General features: G+C 47.1%; 1 protein-coding gene across 9 annotated transcripts in view; it reads left to right on the forward strand.

Moving 5' to 3' along the window:
• grb14 (growth factor receptor-bound protein 14) overlaps positions 1-14,611 on the forward strand; it is a 30,950-nt gene extending 16,339 nt beyond the window's left edge. For 6 of the 9 annotated variants that reach the window (XM_062457956.1, XM_062457957.1, XM_062457959.1 and 3 more), the window contains 12 exons: positions 3,673-3,829; positions 5,120-5,241; positions 5,395-5,469; positions 5,637-5,774; positions 7,459-7,569; positions 7,670-7,765; positions 8,273-8,335; positions 9,733-9,849; positions 10,062-10,131; positions 11,137-11,224; positions 11,671-11,764; positions 11,909-14,611. In XM_062457956.1, the coding sequence (XP_062313940.1) occupies positions 3,673-3,829; positions 5,120-5,241; positions 5,395-5,469; positions 5,637-5,774; positions 7,459-7,569; positions 7,670-7,765; positions 8,273-8,335; positions 9,733-9,849; positions 10,062-10,131; positions 11,137-11,224; positions 11,671-11,764; positions 11,909-12,055 (1,278 nt within the window). In that variant the 3' untranslated portion in view covers positions 12,056-14,611. Of the gene's footprint in view, positions 1-3,064; positions 3,243-3,672; positions 3,830-5,119; positions 5,242-5,394; positions 5,470-5,636; positions 5,775-7,458; positions 7,570-7,669; positions 7,766-8,272; positions 8,336-9,732; positions 9,850-10,061; positions 10,132-11,136; positions 11,225-11,670; positions 11,765-11,908 lie in introns of those variants that run through there. The other 3 variants (XR_009929802.1, XR_009929803.1, XM_062457961.1) reach the window with 3 other exon arrangements.
• Positions 14,612-18,518: the final 3,907 nt, after the last annotated feature.

Below are 18,518 nucleotides of genomic sequence, written 5' to 3' on the forward strand. Positions count from 1 at the left end.
GCCAGCCATGTTGAAAAGGCTGTTGACGTCCTGCGTGCTTTTATGGTTTGAAGTTTTTGTGCCTCGTCCATGAGCTAGGTGTTTTATATTCAACAGCACGACTAGTGTGGCTGTGGGCTGCTGTCCCTGTCGCCGTCTAACCTCCCGCAGCTCCACCACCACTGATCATCTGGAGTCAAGCGTGGGCACACTTGCCCGTTTGCTGTGGAGCGAAGAGGCTCTGGTATTCAGTTGCAGTCAGGATGGATTGCCTGCTCTACTTTTGACTTAACTGGAAGCGTCAGTCAGTGGGCCTCTATCCTGCCCCTCTCCCCCTCTCTGCAGGGACGGTTTCCAGGCTACATGGCTGTATGCTGTAGAGCCGTATCAGTGTTCTTCAGTGACGGGCTCTGTAGAGCCCCCACAGTACGGGCTGAGGGGACGGGGGTGTGGCAGATGTGGCTGTGCTGAGGTAGGAAGCTCAAGTCTGCGCATGGTGCTGGGAGAGCAGATGAATGCAGCTCTTTGTTCTCCCAGCGGCAGACAGCAGCCGCTCTCTGCAGCTCCCCACCTGGCCTGGTCATTCAGCACGGCAGCCAGGCTGCTTTTAACAAGCCCGCTTAAAACATTACAACACACAGTATATGCTGACTTGGTTGGAAGTGTGATTAGATGCTGATCAGATGATCTCCAGACCTGGAGTTTGTGGCTAGTGTATGTGGCTAAGTGTGTGTGTGTGGCTATGTGTGTATGTGGCTAGTGTGTGTATGTGGCTAAGTATGTGTGTGTGTGTATGTGGCTAGTGTGTGTGTGTATGTGGCTAGTGTGTGTGTGTGTGTGTATGTGGCTAGTGTGTGTGTGTGGCTAGTGTGTGTGTGTGTGTGTGTATGTGGCTAGTGTGTGTGTATGTGGCTAGTGTGTGTGTGTATGTGGCTAGTGTGTGTGTGTGTGTGTGTGTATGTGGCTAGTGTGTGTGTGTGTGTGTGTGTGTGTGTGTGTGTGTGTGTGTGTGTGTGTGTGTATGTGGCTAGTGTGTGTATGTGGCTAGTGTGTGTGTGTGTGTATGTGGCTAGTGTATGTGTGTGTGTATGTGGCTAGTGTGTGTGTGTGTATGTGGCTAAGTGTGTGTTTCTGGAGTCTTGGGAGTTTGCTTTCCTCATGCACTTCAGATGGAGAGGAATTCATTCTAATGGACTTATACTATTTCACTAACTGGGAATTCCCTTTGCAGCAGTTGCATGTTTTGTACGATGTTGTCTAAAGAGAAGAGCAAAAATCGGATGTCAAAATTGACAAATTGGTTCAATTTCATAAAACACATTATTTTTTAATTGCACAGTCTCTCTGTTGAATGCATTTTTAAGCACCTCATTAAAGATGAATTAAAATCCTTCAGATAGTTGTTCATGTGTGCATCCTTAGATAAACTAATAAATCCCAATCATGTAACCTTTAGATGATCGTAAATACAAAGCTATATCTTGTTAGATACTATTATAATTATTGAATGAAGTATGCACAACTATACCATTTGTAAGTCTCCCTCATATGAATCAGTTCCTTTTTAAAAGGTGAAGGTGAATTTCATCAACAACTTCAGTGTTTTGTCACACCCACCTGGAACCCAGATTAAACTTGTGTGTCAAGCCAATAGCATCGTTTATTTGTGCTGAGTAACTTGAACCCGAGTCGGCAACACTAATGCACTAAAAAGCTTCTTCAGCTACTGCCCAGCCCTTGTCTGGTCCCTATGAAACCCGATCCTTCAGAGATTCAATTTGGCCAATTCACAGCAACAGGAATTCACTGGACTTCCACACAGGGAACCAGCTGGAAGCCTGCCTACATCCATGTTCCTTCGTCCGTTCTGGAACAGAAAAGGAGTGGGGAAGTACAGAAATTCCTCTTTTCTACACTTGAAATGCATTTTTTGGTGTCGTGGGCCTGGCTTCAGTCATGAGATGGAACATCTCTTTAAGCTCGTCACCATACAAACGTAGCGAGGCTCATCCCAGTACTGGTGGGCCTGTCAATGCAAGGAAACATGTTGGATAGTTAGCCTCAAGTCATCTCTGCAACGCAACTCCTCTGTCTTTTGTTGGTTGCCTGCAGAAGGAGATCCTTCAGGGGTGTAGCGGTGCAAGTCGCCACACTGGCTGCTTGAACACGAGACGGTTCACTTGTGTGAGCGGTGATGTCATAGCCAAGGGCTCCCATTTGCTGCTGGCTCCTTGGAGGTTGTAGCCCCAGCCCTGTTGGAGCGCTCTGACCTCCTTTCCCTCCACAAGAGAGGGCTGCCTTGTCCTGCCCTGCCTCCTTCCACCAAGACCCTGGCTCACACACACGGGGAGGGGAGGGGAGGGGAGGGAGGGCAGGCAGGCAGTGGGAGTAAAAGCAGACGCAGTAGATTATTACTGTGCTTCTTCCCCCGAGCCTTGCCCCGCCCATCTCTTGTCAACTTTAGACTAGATTTGACCCAGCTAGCGCTACAGTTAACCAGCACCTCGGTGATCGCTCTCAGGCTCATGCAACACTGGATGCAGGGAGCTGGACTTGCCATGGGTATGTGAATGGGAGGAGGGAGGGAGGGAGGGGGTGGGAACCAGCCTTGTGACTCTGACTCTCTCGCTCTCTCTCTAGCTCTCTTTCTCTCTCGCTCTTTCCCTTTCTCTCTCGCTCTTTCCCTTTCTCTCTCGCTCTTTCCCTTTCTCTCTCGCTCTTTCCCTTTCTCTCTCGCTCTTTCCCTTTCTCTCTCGCTCTTTCCCTTTCTCTCTCGCTCTTTCCCTTTCTCTCTCGCTCTTTCCCTTTCTCTCTCGCTCTTTCCCTTTCTCTCTCGCTCTTTCCCTTTCTCTCTCGCGCCTCTGCTTCCCCCTCTTCCTGGGGATGGGGGCAGATCCTGGGCACTTTGACTTGGGCGGGAGGGAAGGGGGCAGTAGGTGGGGAGTAAGGTGGCAGGTGATTGGGTAGAAGCTCCAGTGACATAGATCTGTGCAGTCAGGAGAGCTCTGCACGAAGAGAGAGACTGCACAGTCTAGTTACCTCATCTCTGCTCTGCTGCAGCGCGGAGAGGGAGGGAGAGAGAGAGAGAGGGAGGGAGAGGGAGAGGGAGGGAGGATCGCTTCCCAGCTGACATACTCTGCCTGGTCAGATGCATATTTCTATGTTTCTCACAAAGAGCCTCTTTTGCAATGCTGTGCGCTCAGCCCTACACGGGCTGCAGAGCCAGCTCCAGCTCCCAAGTCAACTGTGCTCCGAACACAGAGGTAAGTCTCCCTCCGGGGCAGCTTATTCCTCGTCATCAGGGTTTATGTATCTTCTGATCTTTTCACATCTACGAGAGATGGCTGAAAATATGCAGTTTTTTAGGACATGGGGCTTGGTGCTTAAGTTTTGCCAACATGCATACTTTTGGGTATTTGTCAGTTGCTGTAAATGTGGGTCAAAGGATGTAGAAGTGTTTATTTTTTATGTTTTACATGACCTGCAAAGCGTGTGTGCCTGACATCTTGCTCAAACACATTCTCTTCAGTTCCCTTGTCTGTCTTTCTTTTACACTCGTGAGAAATCAAATAGGAAATCCGGTTTGTTCCAGAAGTTTGTCTTTGTCCCCACCCTTCCGGGGACTACAGAAGCTTCAACGTCTCAGAGGTGGCAGCTGATTGTGTGTGTGTATGTTCCTGTTCCCCTCCACAGGTTATCAAAGTGTACAATGAGGACAACACCAGCCGAGCGGTCGAGGTTCCCAGTGACATCACTGCCAGGGACATCTGCCAGCTGTTTGTGCTGAAGAACCATTGCATCGATGACCACAGCTGGACCCTGTTTGAACAACTCTCCCATCTGGGCATAGGTAAGGTTTGCATTGGTCGTTCATGTGCTTCCAGTGACTGTATGGCGAGGCCCTGAGCTGGGGTTCCCCACGGTGTAGGAGTGTCCTGCATGTTCCTGCTGACAGGAGACCTGCAGGATTGAGGAGCCGTCAGAAGGGAAGATGTCTTCACACTGTTGCACACATTGCGTAATTCACCCATCTGTTGCCTCCTTCATTTATTTCATCCTGTTGGCAGTCTATTTTGGTGATGTCTGTGATAATTGCTCCGGTTGGAATGCTTCTCTTTTGCCTGTAGTTTTATTTGTCTGTTAACCTTTTGTTGTGCATTAAAAATATAATTTGCATGACTGGTTTCCATTGTGGTCCTGTGCTTTAATTCATGTATTAAATGATAAGCTGCTGCTTTTGTAAACACAGCATTTTCTGCTTCATCACACTTAGTCCAAACAACCCGTATGTTGTGCGCAACAATATCACTTAATTGTCATCTATTTGTACATTGTTTTCACCACTGTAGTATAGCTCTGTTTATACAGGTGGTTGTTAAGTCAAGCCACTGTACCTGTCTCTTTACACGTGACTAATGTCAGTGGGACTGCCCACCCACCTACTGTACATCGTCAAGCCAACTGACTGTTCATAAAATATAACGGCTTTGTATTTCACAATGAATGGCTGATCCTGCAGGATGGGCCAGTGACTGGCTGAACCTGCAGGGATGGGCAAGTGAATGGCTGAACCTGCAGGATTGGCCAGTGACTGGCTGAACCTGCAGGATTGGCCAGTGACTGGCTGAACCTGCAGGATTGGCCAGTGACTGGCTGAACCTGCAGGATTGGCCAGTGACTAGTTGACTGTATCTTGACTGGGCCCGTACAGACTCTGGATCTGTAAACCATTATTGCTGTGCAGCAGTTGACTGCCTGCTAAGGGCGACTCTTTGCAGATATTTACTTTTCATGTCTCGATTGTGAGATTGAGTAATCTTCAGGGGTGAAGTAATACCTACAGGCCCAGTCCTCATTACTCCTATAACTGGTTACTGATTTACACTCTGTAGAGAAATGTTGATCATTAATCTGTGAAGCAGCGTAATATTTTTGGATGAGCCAAGTGATATGTGGGTGGTGGTTTGCATTGTTAACCTCCATAAGGTTGTTAAGAAGCAGACCCATGTTCTGTGAGATGGGACTTTGGTTTACCTGCCACTTCCATGTATAAATGATTTTGCTTTTTATTTTCTTCTAGCTAAAAGGCTCGTCTTCCTTTAATCTCCCTGTTTTCTCCATTTCGTTTCCTTGTTTCTAGAAAGAACCATAGAAGATCATGAATCAGTCATGGAGGTGCTTTCAAGCTGGGGCCTGGACACTGACAGCAGGCTTTATTTCAGGAAGAACTATGCCAAATATGAATTCTTCAAGAAACCCCTGGTAACTGCACTCCATCAAATTGTTGTTTCTCCCAAATATGTTTTGGTCCAAACTGAACATATGTTCTGTGTGTATTCTAGGCTTGGGTTTTCCATACTTTTTTTATTATTAAATTCACCCTGATAATTGAGTATTGATGTTTTATATTGGTAGGATTTCTTCCCAGATCACATGGTGTCCATTTCAAGTGAAACCAATGGGTTGATGAAACACTGTGAGCTGGTCCAGGTAAACCCTAAGCGCTCCCTAACCCTAACAGCCCTAACCCTAAGCACTCCACAGCCCTAACCCTAAGCACTCCACAGCCCTAACCCTAAGCACTCCACAGCCAGTCATCCTGAACGTTTGGTGGAGTTTCAGGTCAACCAGTTGTGGATTATTTCTGTGTCCCGCAGACGTTTTTGAACTTGAGTACTTGTCCAGAGATCCACGGACACCTCCATGCCAAGGAGCAGGGCAGGAAGTCTTGGAAGAAGTTTTATTTTGTCTTGAGGAGGTCTGGGCTGTACTTCTCCAACAAGGGGACTTCCAAGGTCAGTGGAAATGTTTCCTTATTGAATCAACTGTTTGAAGTCAGACTAAAGCAGATTAAGTTGTTTCAAATGCGGGATGGAACCGTCCTGATTAAAATCACAGGTATTAACCGCCCTGCCTGTTGCAGCCAGTGTGCAGAAAGGGATCCGAGTTGGACCAGATTTCTCTGTAGCCAGGTAGGATCAGGTAATGTAAATATGCCCGTCAGGTTAGGAAGGTACAGTAGGTACATTATTGTCCCCGGCCTGGTGGAACAGGTTGGCCCGGGTATCTTGCAGGCCAGACCAGGCTTGAACCCTCCTCTACCTGCCCAGATCCCCCATCACCCCCTCTACCTGCAACTTCACTAAAACACTCGTTGAGACTAAGGAAGCACAAAGCTGTTCAGTAATCACAGGCTGGTTGTTAATTAGTCACTGTAAGGCCAGCACTGATTTGACTCCTATTCATCCAGGTTGTTTAGTGCCAGTTAGTCAACACACACTGACTACTGTACCTGTACTGTACCTGTCCTGTACTTGAAACCCTGCCATGAGGAAGTGAGGATCTCGAACCACACGAATGGCGTAACAATGGCGGTCTTTGTGCTGCTGCGCTTGGGAAATCTCTTTCACCTTGGCTCCGTGACAGTGTTCATATTGTCTAAATAAAGCGGCCTTATCACTGAGTCACATTCTGCGTCTATCTATTTCACCACATTTCCATACTAACCGCACCTGTGGTGGAGCACGTAACAAACGAGCCAATCGTATACCCCCATCTCCATAGTGGAGGCTGCTGGAGCTAGCGTGATGTTCCTGAAGGGACCAGGCCGAGGGCCGTGTCACGTGTGTCGTACAGGTGGACATTCACTGGAAACAAGGCCACTCCAAGTGAAGTGGAGAAAAAACGGATCAATACAAGGAGTGGTTTTGCTTGTCATAAGTAAATGCATCTACCAGTTTAATAAGTGAAAGTTGGCTTAAGATTTCTTGAAATAAGATGTGATAACGGAGACAGATTGTTGCATGGTAGAAGAGGCCTGCTGTGAGCCCTGGCTGACTCGCTGTGACGTACCGCGCAGCATGGATGAGGCTGTGACGTACCGCGCAGCATGGATGAGGCTGTGACGTACCGCGCAGCATGGATGAGGCTGTGACGTACCGCGCAGCATGGATGAGGCTGTGACGTACCGCGCAGCATGGATGAGGCTGTGACGTACCGCGCAGCATGGATGAGGCTGTGACGTACCGCGCAGCATGGATGAGGCTGTGACGTACCGCGCAGCATGGATGAGGCTGTGACGTACCGCGCAGCATGGATGAGGCTGTGACGTACCGCGCAGCATGGATGAGGCAGTGACGTACCGCGCAGCATGGATGAGGCTGTATTTCTACGTGTGTCCTTATTCAGGGCAGCACTGCACGGCCCTCGTGACCTCCTCCGTCCCTCGCATAGCAGGGTGGAACACTGGGCAGCCCGGCGGAGGAATGCTGCCGATCCAGGGGGTGGGGGTGGGGGTGGGCAGAGAAGGAAACTTGTTGGAAGAGACTGGTTGTGGCTTGACAGGCACGTGGTGGTAGTGTTGTGTACACACCAGAGGAAGTGTTGGTTTGACGGTGTTTGTTTTTGTTTTGTCTCTCCCCCCTCTCTCTGTTAATTCTCTCTATGTCCTCCTTTCTCTCTCGCCCCTGCTATCCACAGGAACCAAGACATCTCCAGTTCATCGCTGAGTTCAGTGACAGTGATGTCTACACACTGCTGTCAGCCCGGAAGAACCACGGCGCTCCTACAGACTACGGCTTCTGTGTCAAGGTATCCTGTCATGTCTGCCTTTCAGGATGGCCCTCAAAGGCTTACAGCATGACCAGTGTTGTTCTGAGACGTGTGTGTGTGTGTGTGTGTGTGTGTGTAGTCCAGTAAAGGGGCCTCCTCTCGGGACCTGAAGCTGCTGTGTGCTGATGATGAACAGATCAGGACCTGCTGGGTCACTGCCATGCGCCTGTTTAAGGTCAGACATGCACATGTTCACACACTATGCACGCATGCATACACCAATGCACAACCCCTCACACACAGCCTTGGGAGGCACTCGGTCCAGCAGTAACAATAGGACAACACAAAACCTGTTGTTTTGTTCTGGGGAAATTTCTTTCCTTCCTTCTGTAACCGGGTCTGTGTAGCTCTTAGCTTTAGTGTTTTAGTTATCTCAGAATCAGGTTTATTCGCCATGTATGTTATACAAACACGGAATTTACTGTGGCAGGGAGGTGCAAAACACTAAACATATACAGATCCTAAATTAAGTAAAAGTACAAAAGTTTAACTATTTCTAAGAACTAAACAATCTAAGAATACATTGTTTAGTTCTTAGATCTCCAGCCACAGTAGTGAAAAGTGTTCAAGTTTGATCCATCCTCCAACAATGGAAATGAAGTCAAACCAAACAGGGAAGTTTACTGTGGGTCATCGCAAAGCGAGCTGGTGAGGTTTATGTGGGGTGTGCTTTGTGTTGCAGTACGGGATGCAGCTGTACCAAAACTTTGTTCAGCCACACCAGAAACAGAAGTCTTCACCAATGGTATGTCGTTTTATTTCAGTCATGGCTGTTATCAAAACAGTAAAAAAGCATGCATTTAAATTCTAGCGATCTATTTACTTTTCCTTGCGTATTCCAACACTGACATTACAAGCACAAAGAGTATTGATACTGGCTCTGTCCCAAAATATCCTCGATTTCACCCTCTGATTTCATACTCTAACGGGAGTATTCTCGTACAAGTAATCATACGATCTATTTCAGTTTTTGGAACATGGAGGAACCTCGGCGATCTATAAATAGCCCGTGATCAGCTGCTCTCAGACTTAACAGCTCATCACCTCTGTCTTGCTGTCAGAGGAACGCAGGGAGCGCTCCAGGCAGACAGGGGCTCTGGGCGGGCGGGCGGGCTGGGGGGGCCGGGGGTCGGCCCGCTGGGGGGCCGGGGGCTGGTGGACGGAGGTCACTGGTAGAAGGAGGGACAGGGGGAGTGGGGAGGCTGCCAGGGGCCAGGGAGGGGTCAGAGGACTGAATCCCTTCTGTAGATGCAGCTGGTATCTCCGGCAGCTTAGCAGCAGTCCGCTGATCCACCGTGGGCCTCTGCCACGCTTGACGGTGCTTGATCACAATCCAAACACGCCTGCAGCACGTCGGGGAGGAACATGGTTGTTGCTCAATGATGTATGATTAGTCCGTATGATTAGTCCAGGGTTATCTTTACATCGTCTGGGCCTGGTGGGGATGGGAGGGGGGGGGTCGTCTAAGAGGATTGGAATGTTTCTATCCTCAAAGTAAACACTAATCACTTTGTTAGGGCTGCCCAAGCAGGGGGAGCTGGGAGGGACTGGAGGGACAACTGGGGCGGTTTAGACGCTCCTGAGTAATCCTGATAAGAAGCATTTTCTTTAGTGTGTGTGTGTGTGTGTGTGTGTGTGATTATTCAGAGCCACTGACTATGACAGCTTAAAGGACTACAATCAATGCTATGTGCCCATGTGTCATTCATTTCAAACCCTCCCTAATCCTAACTCAATGGAGTGCATTCTGCCTGGAATCCTCTAGAAACGATAAGTCACACTTCTCGGACACTAGATGGCAGCTTCCCACTGCAAACACACAGCCTTAGTCAGTTTCTAGTAAACTGAAAGAATCAATTGTGAATAGTACGGCAGTATTGTCATTTTATAAACCAAATCCATTAAGTTGTTAGGGCAATTCTTCATAATCAATTCTTCTTTGTGCTGCCTGTCAGCTGAAAATCCTCAGAAGCGGATGATGTTTTGTGTGTATGTCTGACCGATGTCTCATCGGCTTCTGCAACCGCCATTACCAATCACATTTTCAAATGCAAAGCTCCAGACCTGTGTTGCTAATGCCAGTATGCAGGCGTGACGACATGCCTCCCTGCTGGAGTAACCCCCCCCCCCATGTCCTTCCAGAGGAGCATCTCTGAGAACTCGCTGGTGGCCATGGACTTCTCAGGGCAGAAGAGCAGGGTGATCGAGAACCCGTCCGAGGCGTTGTCTGTGGCCGTGGAGGAGGGCCTGACGTGGAGGGTACGCGTCTGCACTCCCAGCATGCACTTCTGCTGTGGTGTTCAAGGGCCGCATTCGTACAGTGTTTCCCCCTGACGTCCCTTTGGACTGGTTATTCCTCAAACCTGTCAGTCTATTTGATGGGGAGGGACAATTCTGTCTTTGACATGTTTGAAGGGTTTGGTGTGATGAAGGAGCAGCCTAGCTGACGTGTGTGTCTCTGTGTGTCTCAGAGGAAAAGCTGCCACCGGCTCAGCTCTCACGGAAGCCCTTCCACCTCCCAGAACCCCATCTCCACTATCGGTCAGTTCTGGACACACCACACACACACACACACCTACTGCTGTTCATACTGTATAGATCTGATATACACACATACATGTGTAGATGGTGTTTTGATATGGGTAGATATGTTTTAAATACTATACTGACAAAATACCCGTGTACAGTATGTGTACAGTACTGGTGTCTAGGCTATACAAACAAGATGCTGTACACACACATACAGTGCTCCATATTATACAAACAAGATGCAGTACACACATCTACTGCCCTCCATAATAGACAGAATATACACATGCAGTACTTGGGGGTGCTACATCAACATCGCAAACGAAAGCTGCGCTGACACGAAAAAGCCTCGCTTAGGTAAACCTCAACTTGGACTTAAGCCTCAAACCGTTCCACTAACTTTCCATTCCACTAACAGGCAACGCTAATTCAAGCTAGAACTCAATAAGCTTAGATTGTGCGTGCACACGGAGAACAGAAGCAGCCCAGACCAGGGGATCGTCAAAAATAAGTTATGTTGCAAAAAGCGGAGCGTAAACCAGCAGGGCAGCGTAACTGAGTTTTTGGAGTTTCTTTGAGTTTTCCCCAAAAAGGGCAATATTGCCACAATTAACAGGGCAAGGGAGACGACAAACCATTGCTGACCATTTAAATGTCTAAATTGTAGACGTACCTAGACTATTTATTAACATAACTACAATGTATTTACTGATAATTAGTGTTATTTGATGAGGTGTTTGAAACCGTTCTGACGGTAAACACTGGCCTATATTCTCAGCAGGAGGTTGAGAATAACAGCCCCCAAAAAATGTGGCAGTAAGTGAAAATTACATTTGGATGTAGGCTTGTATATAAAATTCAAAACACTGCAGAAGGTCGTGGTTTGGACTTGATGTGGGCTAATAACGTTTCTGTCTTCACATCTTCAACAAACGGAATAAATTACTCCAAAATAACTTGGCACAAATGACTTCCTGACCCTGTTTCTGCTCTCTGACATCACTTCCTGTGTTGCAGCTCTCCATATGGCCCAGCCCTGGTTCCACAGCAAGCTGTCTCGCGATGAGGCCCATCGCCTCATCACTCAACAAGGTCTTATTGACGGGTGAGCACTGCTACATGACACATATGTCCACCGTCACTGTCCTGTTCAGTGTCACTGTCCTGTCCACCGTCACTGTCACTGAGGGGGGGGGGAGTGACCGTCACTGTCCTGTTCAGTGTCATGCCAATTACATTTACATTTAGTCATTTAGCAGACGCACTTATCCAGAGCGACTTACAGTAAGTACATTCCCCCCGAGGCAAGTAGGGTGAAGTGCCTTGCCCAAGGACACAACGTCATTTGGCACGGCTGGGAATCGAACTGGCAACCTTCAGATTACTAGCCCGCTTCCCTCACCACTCAGCCACCTGACGCCTCAATTACATGGGGGAGGGGGGGGAGTGTTGAGCTGCAATCTGTATGTATGAGATCTATGTCTGACGACAGAGATTGGGGAAGGAAGTGTGTTTTCAGCGCAACGTCTCCTGCTTCCTGTTTGTTTCCAGAGTGTTTCTCCTGAGGGACAGTCAGAGCAACCCCAAGATGTTTGTCCTGTCGCTGTGCCACACACAGAGAATCAAACACTTTCAGATCCTACCTGTAAGTACACTACCACTACCTTCGCATCCTTTTATCTGCTGGATAAATCCTCCTCGTGGATGTCTAACGTGTGTGTGTGTGTGTGTGTGTGTGTGTGTGTGTGTGTGTGTGTGTGTGTGTGTGTGTGTGTGTGTGTGTGCGCAGGTGGATGAAGACGGGGACCTGTACTACAGCCTGGATGACGGTCACACTCGCTTCACTGATATGATCCAGCTGGTTGAGTTCTACCAGCTGAACCGGGGTGTCCTGCCCTGCAAGCTCAAACACCACTGTGCCCGCATCACCCTCTGAACACACCACTGTGCCCGCATCACCCTCTGAACACACCACTGTGCCCGCATCACCCTCTGAACACACCACTGTGCCCGCATCACCCTCTGAACACACCACTGTGCCCGCATCACCCTCTGAACACACCACTGTGCCCGCATCACCCTCTGAACACACCACTGTGCCCGCATAGCCCGTGGGGCTGCTGTGGAGAACCACTCCAGCCCCCCCCCCCAACCCCTGTGCCTTGACCAGGAGCATACACACATGACACGGTAGCCACTATGCTAACAGAAGTGAAACCACTGTTAGCACCCTGTGGAAATGTGGTCATGTCTTCAAAAACCAAATTTCTTTTTTTTTTTTTTTATAAAAGATGAAATGTAGGTTTTATGAGAAGTGCATTATGATAAATCAGAATTGACCACAGGTGTTTGCGGAAAATTGTATTGGGAGAGCGTGCATGTACTGTAGGCTGGTCGGTCTGTGGCGTGTTGATTAGTCCTGTAGGTTAGCCCGAAGGTGGAGTTAAATCATGAGGACAAGACCCATGTTGTTGTGAATTCCACACTTCAGTCCTCGTACTGTACTGTACTGTATATATTGTAGAGCAGAAAACTGTTTTCGTTTTGAAATCAGCTTACTTGATCGTTATAAACACTTTAGAGGAATGAAAATCTGGTACCACGACAAGCGGTCTAGTTGATAGGTCTGCTGAGGTATAGCCATAATCCTTGTGTGTTATTGTCACAGTGAAGCTAATTTGTGAAATAAGTCAGGAAGGGGGTGTGTCTGATCCATCTGTTAACAAGGCATGCTGGGAAATGTAGTGCAGCACAGCTGTCATCGCACCCAGGGTACATTTCAGCTCTTGTTTCATATCTCAAGATATTCAGGTATTTTCTAAAAAACAATTATTGTTTTTATTGTGTTTGTGTGAGACGATGACTTGCAGAGGAGAATACCAGATGTGTGCGTTGTGCTGTAGTGTGGACATGCACACCTACACACACTAGTCTGCACTATGCATTCAGCTGAAACTGATGGATTTCATTTGAATCAACATTGAAAACGCTGCGCACATGCACAATGCTAACGGCAGTTAAAGTTGATTCGACAAAATTAGAGATTTACAACCACAGTGTAAGATAAATATATTGGGATTTTGTTGATCATATGAGAATTGTTGTACATTTAAATTCATTTTATAGTCTTTCATTTAATTTTTTTTGTCACCCATCTTAATTCAGGTAAACGTGTGCAGCTGGCTAGCTAGCTGGTGTGTGGCACCCTGCAGCTTGTGAGCTAGCTGGTGTGTGGCTCCCTGCAGTGTGTGAGCTAGCTGGTGTGGCGCCCTGCAGCTTGTGAGCTAGCTGGTGTGTGGCGCCCTGCAGTGTGTGAGCTAGCTGGTGTGTGGCGCCCTGCAGCTTGTGAGCTAGCTGGTGTGGCGCCCTGCAGCTTGTGAGCTAGCTGGTGTGTGGCGCCCTGCAGCTTGTGAGCTAGCTGGTGTGTGGCGCCCTGCAGTGTGTGGGCTAGCTGGTATGGCGCCCTGCAGTGTGTGAGCTAGCTGGTGTGTGGCGCCCTGCAGTGTGTGAGGTAGCTGGTGTGTGGCGCCCTGCAGTGTGTGAGCTAGCTGGTGTGTGGCGCCCTGCAGCTTGTGAGCTAGCTGGTGTGTGGCGCCCTGCAGCTTGTGAGCTAGCTGGTGTGGCGCCCTGCAGCTTGTGAGCTAGCTGGTGTGCGGCGCCCTGCAGCTTGTGAGCTAGCTGGTGTGGCGCCCTGCAGTGTGTGAGCTAGCTGGTGTGTGGCGCCCTGCAGCTTGTGAGCTAGCTGGTGTGGCGCCCTGCAGTGTGTGAGCTAGCTGGTGTGCGGCGCCCTGCAGCTTGTGAGCTAGCTGGTGTGGCGCCCTGCAGTGTGTGAGCTAGCTGGTGTGTGGCGCCCTGCAGCGTGTGAGCTAGCTGGTGTGGCGCCCTGCAGCGTGTGAGCTAGCTGGTGTGGCGCCCTGCAGCGTGTGAGCTAGCTGGTGTGGCGCCCTGGGCTCTGCAGTGGGGTTTGTTATTGTCAGTTGCTGAAATTTGGGCAATCATGCAGAGAACCTTTTCAACATGTTTTAAAAGTATCAAATTGTAATGTTCTATAAAATAAGTGGAAATATCAATGTGATAAAGCATTGTATTTGTTCCTTTTTAACCGAGAGAGAGCGGTACATTTGACAGTTATGAATGTCATGGACTGCAATGTTTTCTAAAGAACACGTCGATGTCTGTTTAGACAGTTCTGTTCTCTTAATGGTTACATATCTAGAAGATGCTGCAAGATCAACACGCTATATACATTCATAAAAAGATTGCATATACATTGTTTTGGATGACATGTTAATTGCACTGTAGTTGAAACACTGGTTAAAGACAAGATACTCTGACTGTTAAAGGCTCTAGCTGTGTGTGTTTTGTAGTGCTTGCATTTCTCCCAGGGCAGCAGGGCATCCGTTTTATACAGCCTAAACAGCCAAGTCTGATATGAACATGTACTGTGTATATATAAGTTATGTCTTCTATAAAGCTTTCTGTTTCCCCTTTTTTTTTCTTTTTCTTAACAACCTGACTGCATCACTCCCATCCCAGCTAGAGCAGGTCACCTCCTAGATGCCTCTGTACGTACTTACTTAAAGGGGTAGTTCACCTAATGAGAAATCCACTGTTGTGTATTTAGCAGCCAGTAGATGGCACTGGATTGCTTTAGCTGGAACTAAATGGTCAGTTCTACAACAGCATCTTGATGTGATGGGATATGGATGCAAATCACTGAGATGGCAGAAGAACAGTCAGTTGTTTTTTTACATGTCTTGTGTAATAATTATCAAGTGTAAATGACAGACTGTTCTCCTGCTTCTGTTGTAGGTAGAATAATAATTGTGTGTGTTGCAACAAATGTAAATGACATTCACCACCATCGGATTCACTGAATGCTTGTAAATAATGAGGAACACAATCCATAGTATTGATACAGTCAATATCATGGGTGAGTAATTAATGAATTTGACCCAGTCAAACCGGTAATAGTTCACCCAAGGGTTACCGGAACTTTTAATACAGTGTTGTATGAGATTATGAATAACCTTGATATATATAATGGCTTTTAGTGCTTTTAGTGTTTAGTGCCATGCCGACAGCAGAGCATTTGGTCGTCAGGTGTTCCCCTCATACACACTTGTGTTAGACAGCCCTCTGTTGTGAAGTGAACCAACATCCCAGCGTGAGTTCGGCTATTTCAATATCTGACTTTGAACCTCGGTTGCTGTCTTCCACGGGAGATATGCACGCTGAAGTCTTAAACGCAGCCCTGCCTTCCGAGGTCCAGTGCTAAACGTGTCTTGGATGGATTCCTGCCATTGATCCACGTGTAGCTGCAGGGGGGGAGAAGGACGACCACTGGGGGAGAGCAGGCTCCTCTTAATGAATTCATCCAGCTCAGACTGGGCCCAAACTGCCCGTGGACAGCCTGCTGCTGCAGGACTACAGGCCCTGCTGCTCAGCCTGGGTCTTCATGACCAACCACTGTTCTCTGCTAGGCTAGCCCTCTCTTAAACCTGACTAAAAAAAACTTTTCTCCTTCTTACAGCTTCTATATCTCGCTCTCCCCCCAATGGGGGACTCTATACTCTTTCTGATCTACCCTTCCGTACTCCTACTGACTACCATTCTGTACTTAAGTTGTCTACCGTTTAGTTTTGAGCGATTCTTTACAATAATCCGACTTTCGTTCTTGTGAAGCGAGGCACAAAAGGTACTCGTTTAGCAGACGATCTTATCCAAAGGGATGGACAAAAGTAATCAAGGACTAGAAATGCACAGTTTCAACAGTAATACAAGAAACTGTCACAGGTAGTATGGAGAGGGAGAGGGTAGTGTGTATGTTAGTTAACTGTGCCATGTTAGTGTGTACATGTGCAGTATAACCCACATCAAAACCATCTGTCACTGACATATCAGTGAAGATGCTCTCTCTGCAACGCTCTGGAAAACTCACCATGCAGCCCAGGAAACACAGGGGCTTAACAAGGTTTTACATTATTTATGAGCAGAAACGGGCTCCGAGCTGTCATATCTTTATGTGCAGGGTCAATAAAACACATCCTTTATCTGACATAATACTGGAGTTCAAGTTAAGATACTACTGTTAGTGTTTACTGTGCCTGGTACATGAGATGTGGTTATTTTGTGCGGTGGCTGGTAAATACTAGGAATGGTCTCTTCCTTGACTCTTCTGATCCTTGAACTTCTTCTATCCTCTCTATATGCACTACTGGTACTTCGCCTTGGATAAAAGCGTATACTCAAATGAAACATTTTAAGTTAAGCTGACGTAACCCACAAAGTTATATCCTTAGTTTGGAATAGGTTTAAATAGAAAAATGTTCGTCATTAGATAGGCCTACTTTCAAATGAGAATGAATGACAATGTATTACAATGCAAGCCCTAAATGCAAACAAAACGGAGATTACCTGAAAATGTAGTGTCACATGGGAAAACATTTATAACAAAATGTAAAAGGTTGCCATCCCTTCATGGTAATGCTATGACTAACGAATGGACAACTACATTTGCATGGCTTTCCACTCAGTGACGTACCTTGTGCTAGACTTTTTCACAGGTGAATTCTCTCTTACAATTGTACATCCATCCTGATGTATTGTGTCTCAGCTAATTGCACCAACACAGTGCTGCCTTTCCAGTGTCCCCGCTAACCTAGACATATTTTCTTGGGGTCTTGGTTGTGGCGGACACCCAGAACCCAGCTTTGTTAATTACAAGGATAACACATGCGCTAGTCAAATAATGGATGTGGTTTGCAATTTCAAGTTTTAATAATCAATTACTGGCAGTAATTCTCTGTGGAGTCACAGGAGAGTTACAACATTAAATCTCAAAAGGAGACAAACGTAATGTAGCTTTTTCAAAGCCCTATTTTTAAATACATAAGGGAGGCCGCTTCAATCCCATGCATTTCGTTCCCTTATTACAATGTAAAGTAGCTCAATTAGACCTGGACTCTTCAGGTTGTGAAAAACTGTTTAAGGAAGTGGGTGATGAATACAGTTGTTCTAATATTCAGTTAGGATTTGGAAAATAATAGAGAAGGGCAGCTTATACACAAGTTATCTGTATTCAGTTCTGTCAAGGCAGCCCAGCGAGGGGCATTAAGGCAGCCCAGCGAGGGGCATTAAGGCAGCCCAGCGAGGGGCATTAAGGCAGCCCAGCGAGGGGCATTAAGGCAGCCCAGCGAGGGGCATTAAGGCAGCCCTCCATGTCAAACCTGCCCACTTCTCCCAGAAACACTTGTTAGTTGAGCAGGGCCCAGCAGGGAGGAGGAACACTCCGGGAGGCAGAGAGAGCTGTGGACGGCAGGGAGACGTTACCGACAGCGCAGAGACGAGACGGACTGATGTTTCAGGTGTTCAGAAGGATAGATAAGGAAGGGAAATGACAGGGTAGAAACAGGAGGAGGTCTGGAGAGTGACAACATTTTGAGTTTTTGTACAAGTATTCAAAGAAAAAAAAAAAGCCATACATTCGGTGACTTAAAAAACACTTCACCAAGGCATGGAAAGTGTTTCTTTGAGTTTATGAATTAAACTGTCATCAAACCACTCTGCTTTATGACGTGAACTGTAGTCTGTCATCAAACCACTCTGCTTTATGACGTGATGCATAATTCAGACAAAATTACGTGAACACATTTTGAAGCACCAATGCTCTTAATATACATTTTTATCATTGCTGAAAATAGTTTCACAAACACACATGCACAGAGACAAGATAAGTACAGTATAAAATGCAGAGCAGCCCACACAAAAAACATGTATTAGATCAATTTACATCTCTACCTACTTTTTGTCTCATTTACATGGTGTGCGAGTGACTCCTATGCTGTGCAGGAAGAACACGAGGACGAGCCGGATCTCAGAGAACAAGCAGCTTCTGCTGGGATCGGAATAGTCAATCGATGAATAACCCAAAGCACCGTTCTTCTGGAAGGATTGGCAGACGAGTGCTTGGAGTGGTGGGGGGGTGTGTGTGTGTGTGTGGGGGGGGGGGGCATCCTTCCCCAAAGTACAAGGTAGGAGGCAAAAATATTTGCAACGCCAAGGGGTGTTTTGAAAAATATTCCTCAAAATTCGATACAGAGCTGACCTTTCACTGGGCATGTGGAAGCAGTTATCCTCTCCCTCCTCATCTCCGCTCTTTCTGAAGCTTGAGGAATAAGTGAAACGTTTAACCAAATCATATTCACACATTTATGTGAGAAAATTCTGCTTGATCTTGACAAGATCTTTTTTCTTTTCACATGAATTGCCTCAAATGTTACACGTTTAATCAAGAAATAGGATTGACCTACAGAGTTCTGCAATTATGGTGTGTTTTGTATATTTACTGAATGGAATTACCTAATTAGATTACGTTATTCTTGCTGTTTCAATTTTTC

Source organism: Osmerus eperlanus, chromosome 3 (assembly GCF_963692335.1).
Source record: "Osmerus eperlanus chromosome 3, fOsmEpe2.1, whole genome shotgun sequence".
Taxonomy (NCBI): Eukaryota; Metazoa; Chordata; class Actinopteri; order Osmeriformes; family Osmeridae; genus Osmerus; species Osmerus eperlanus.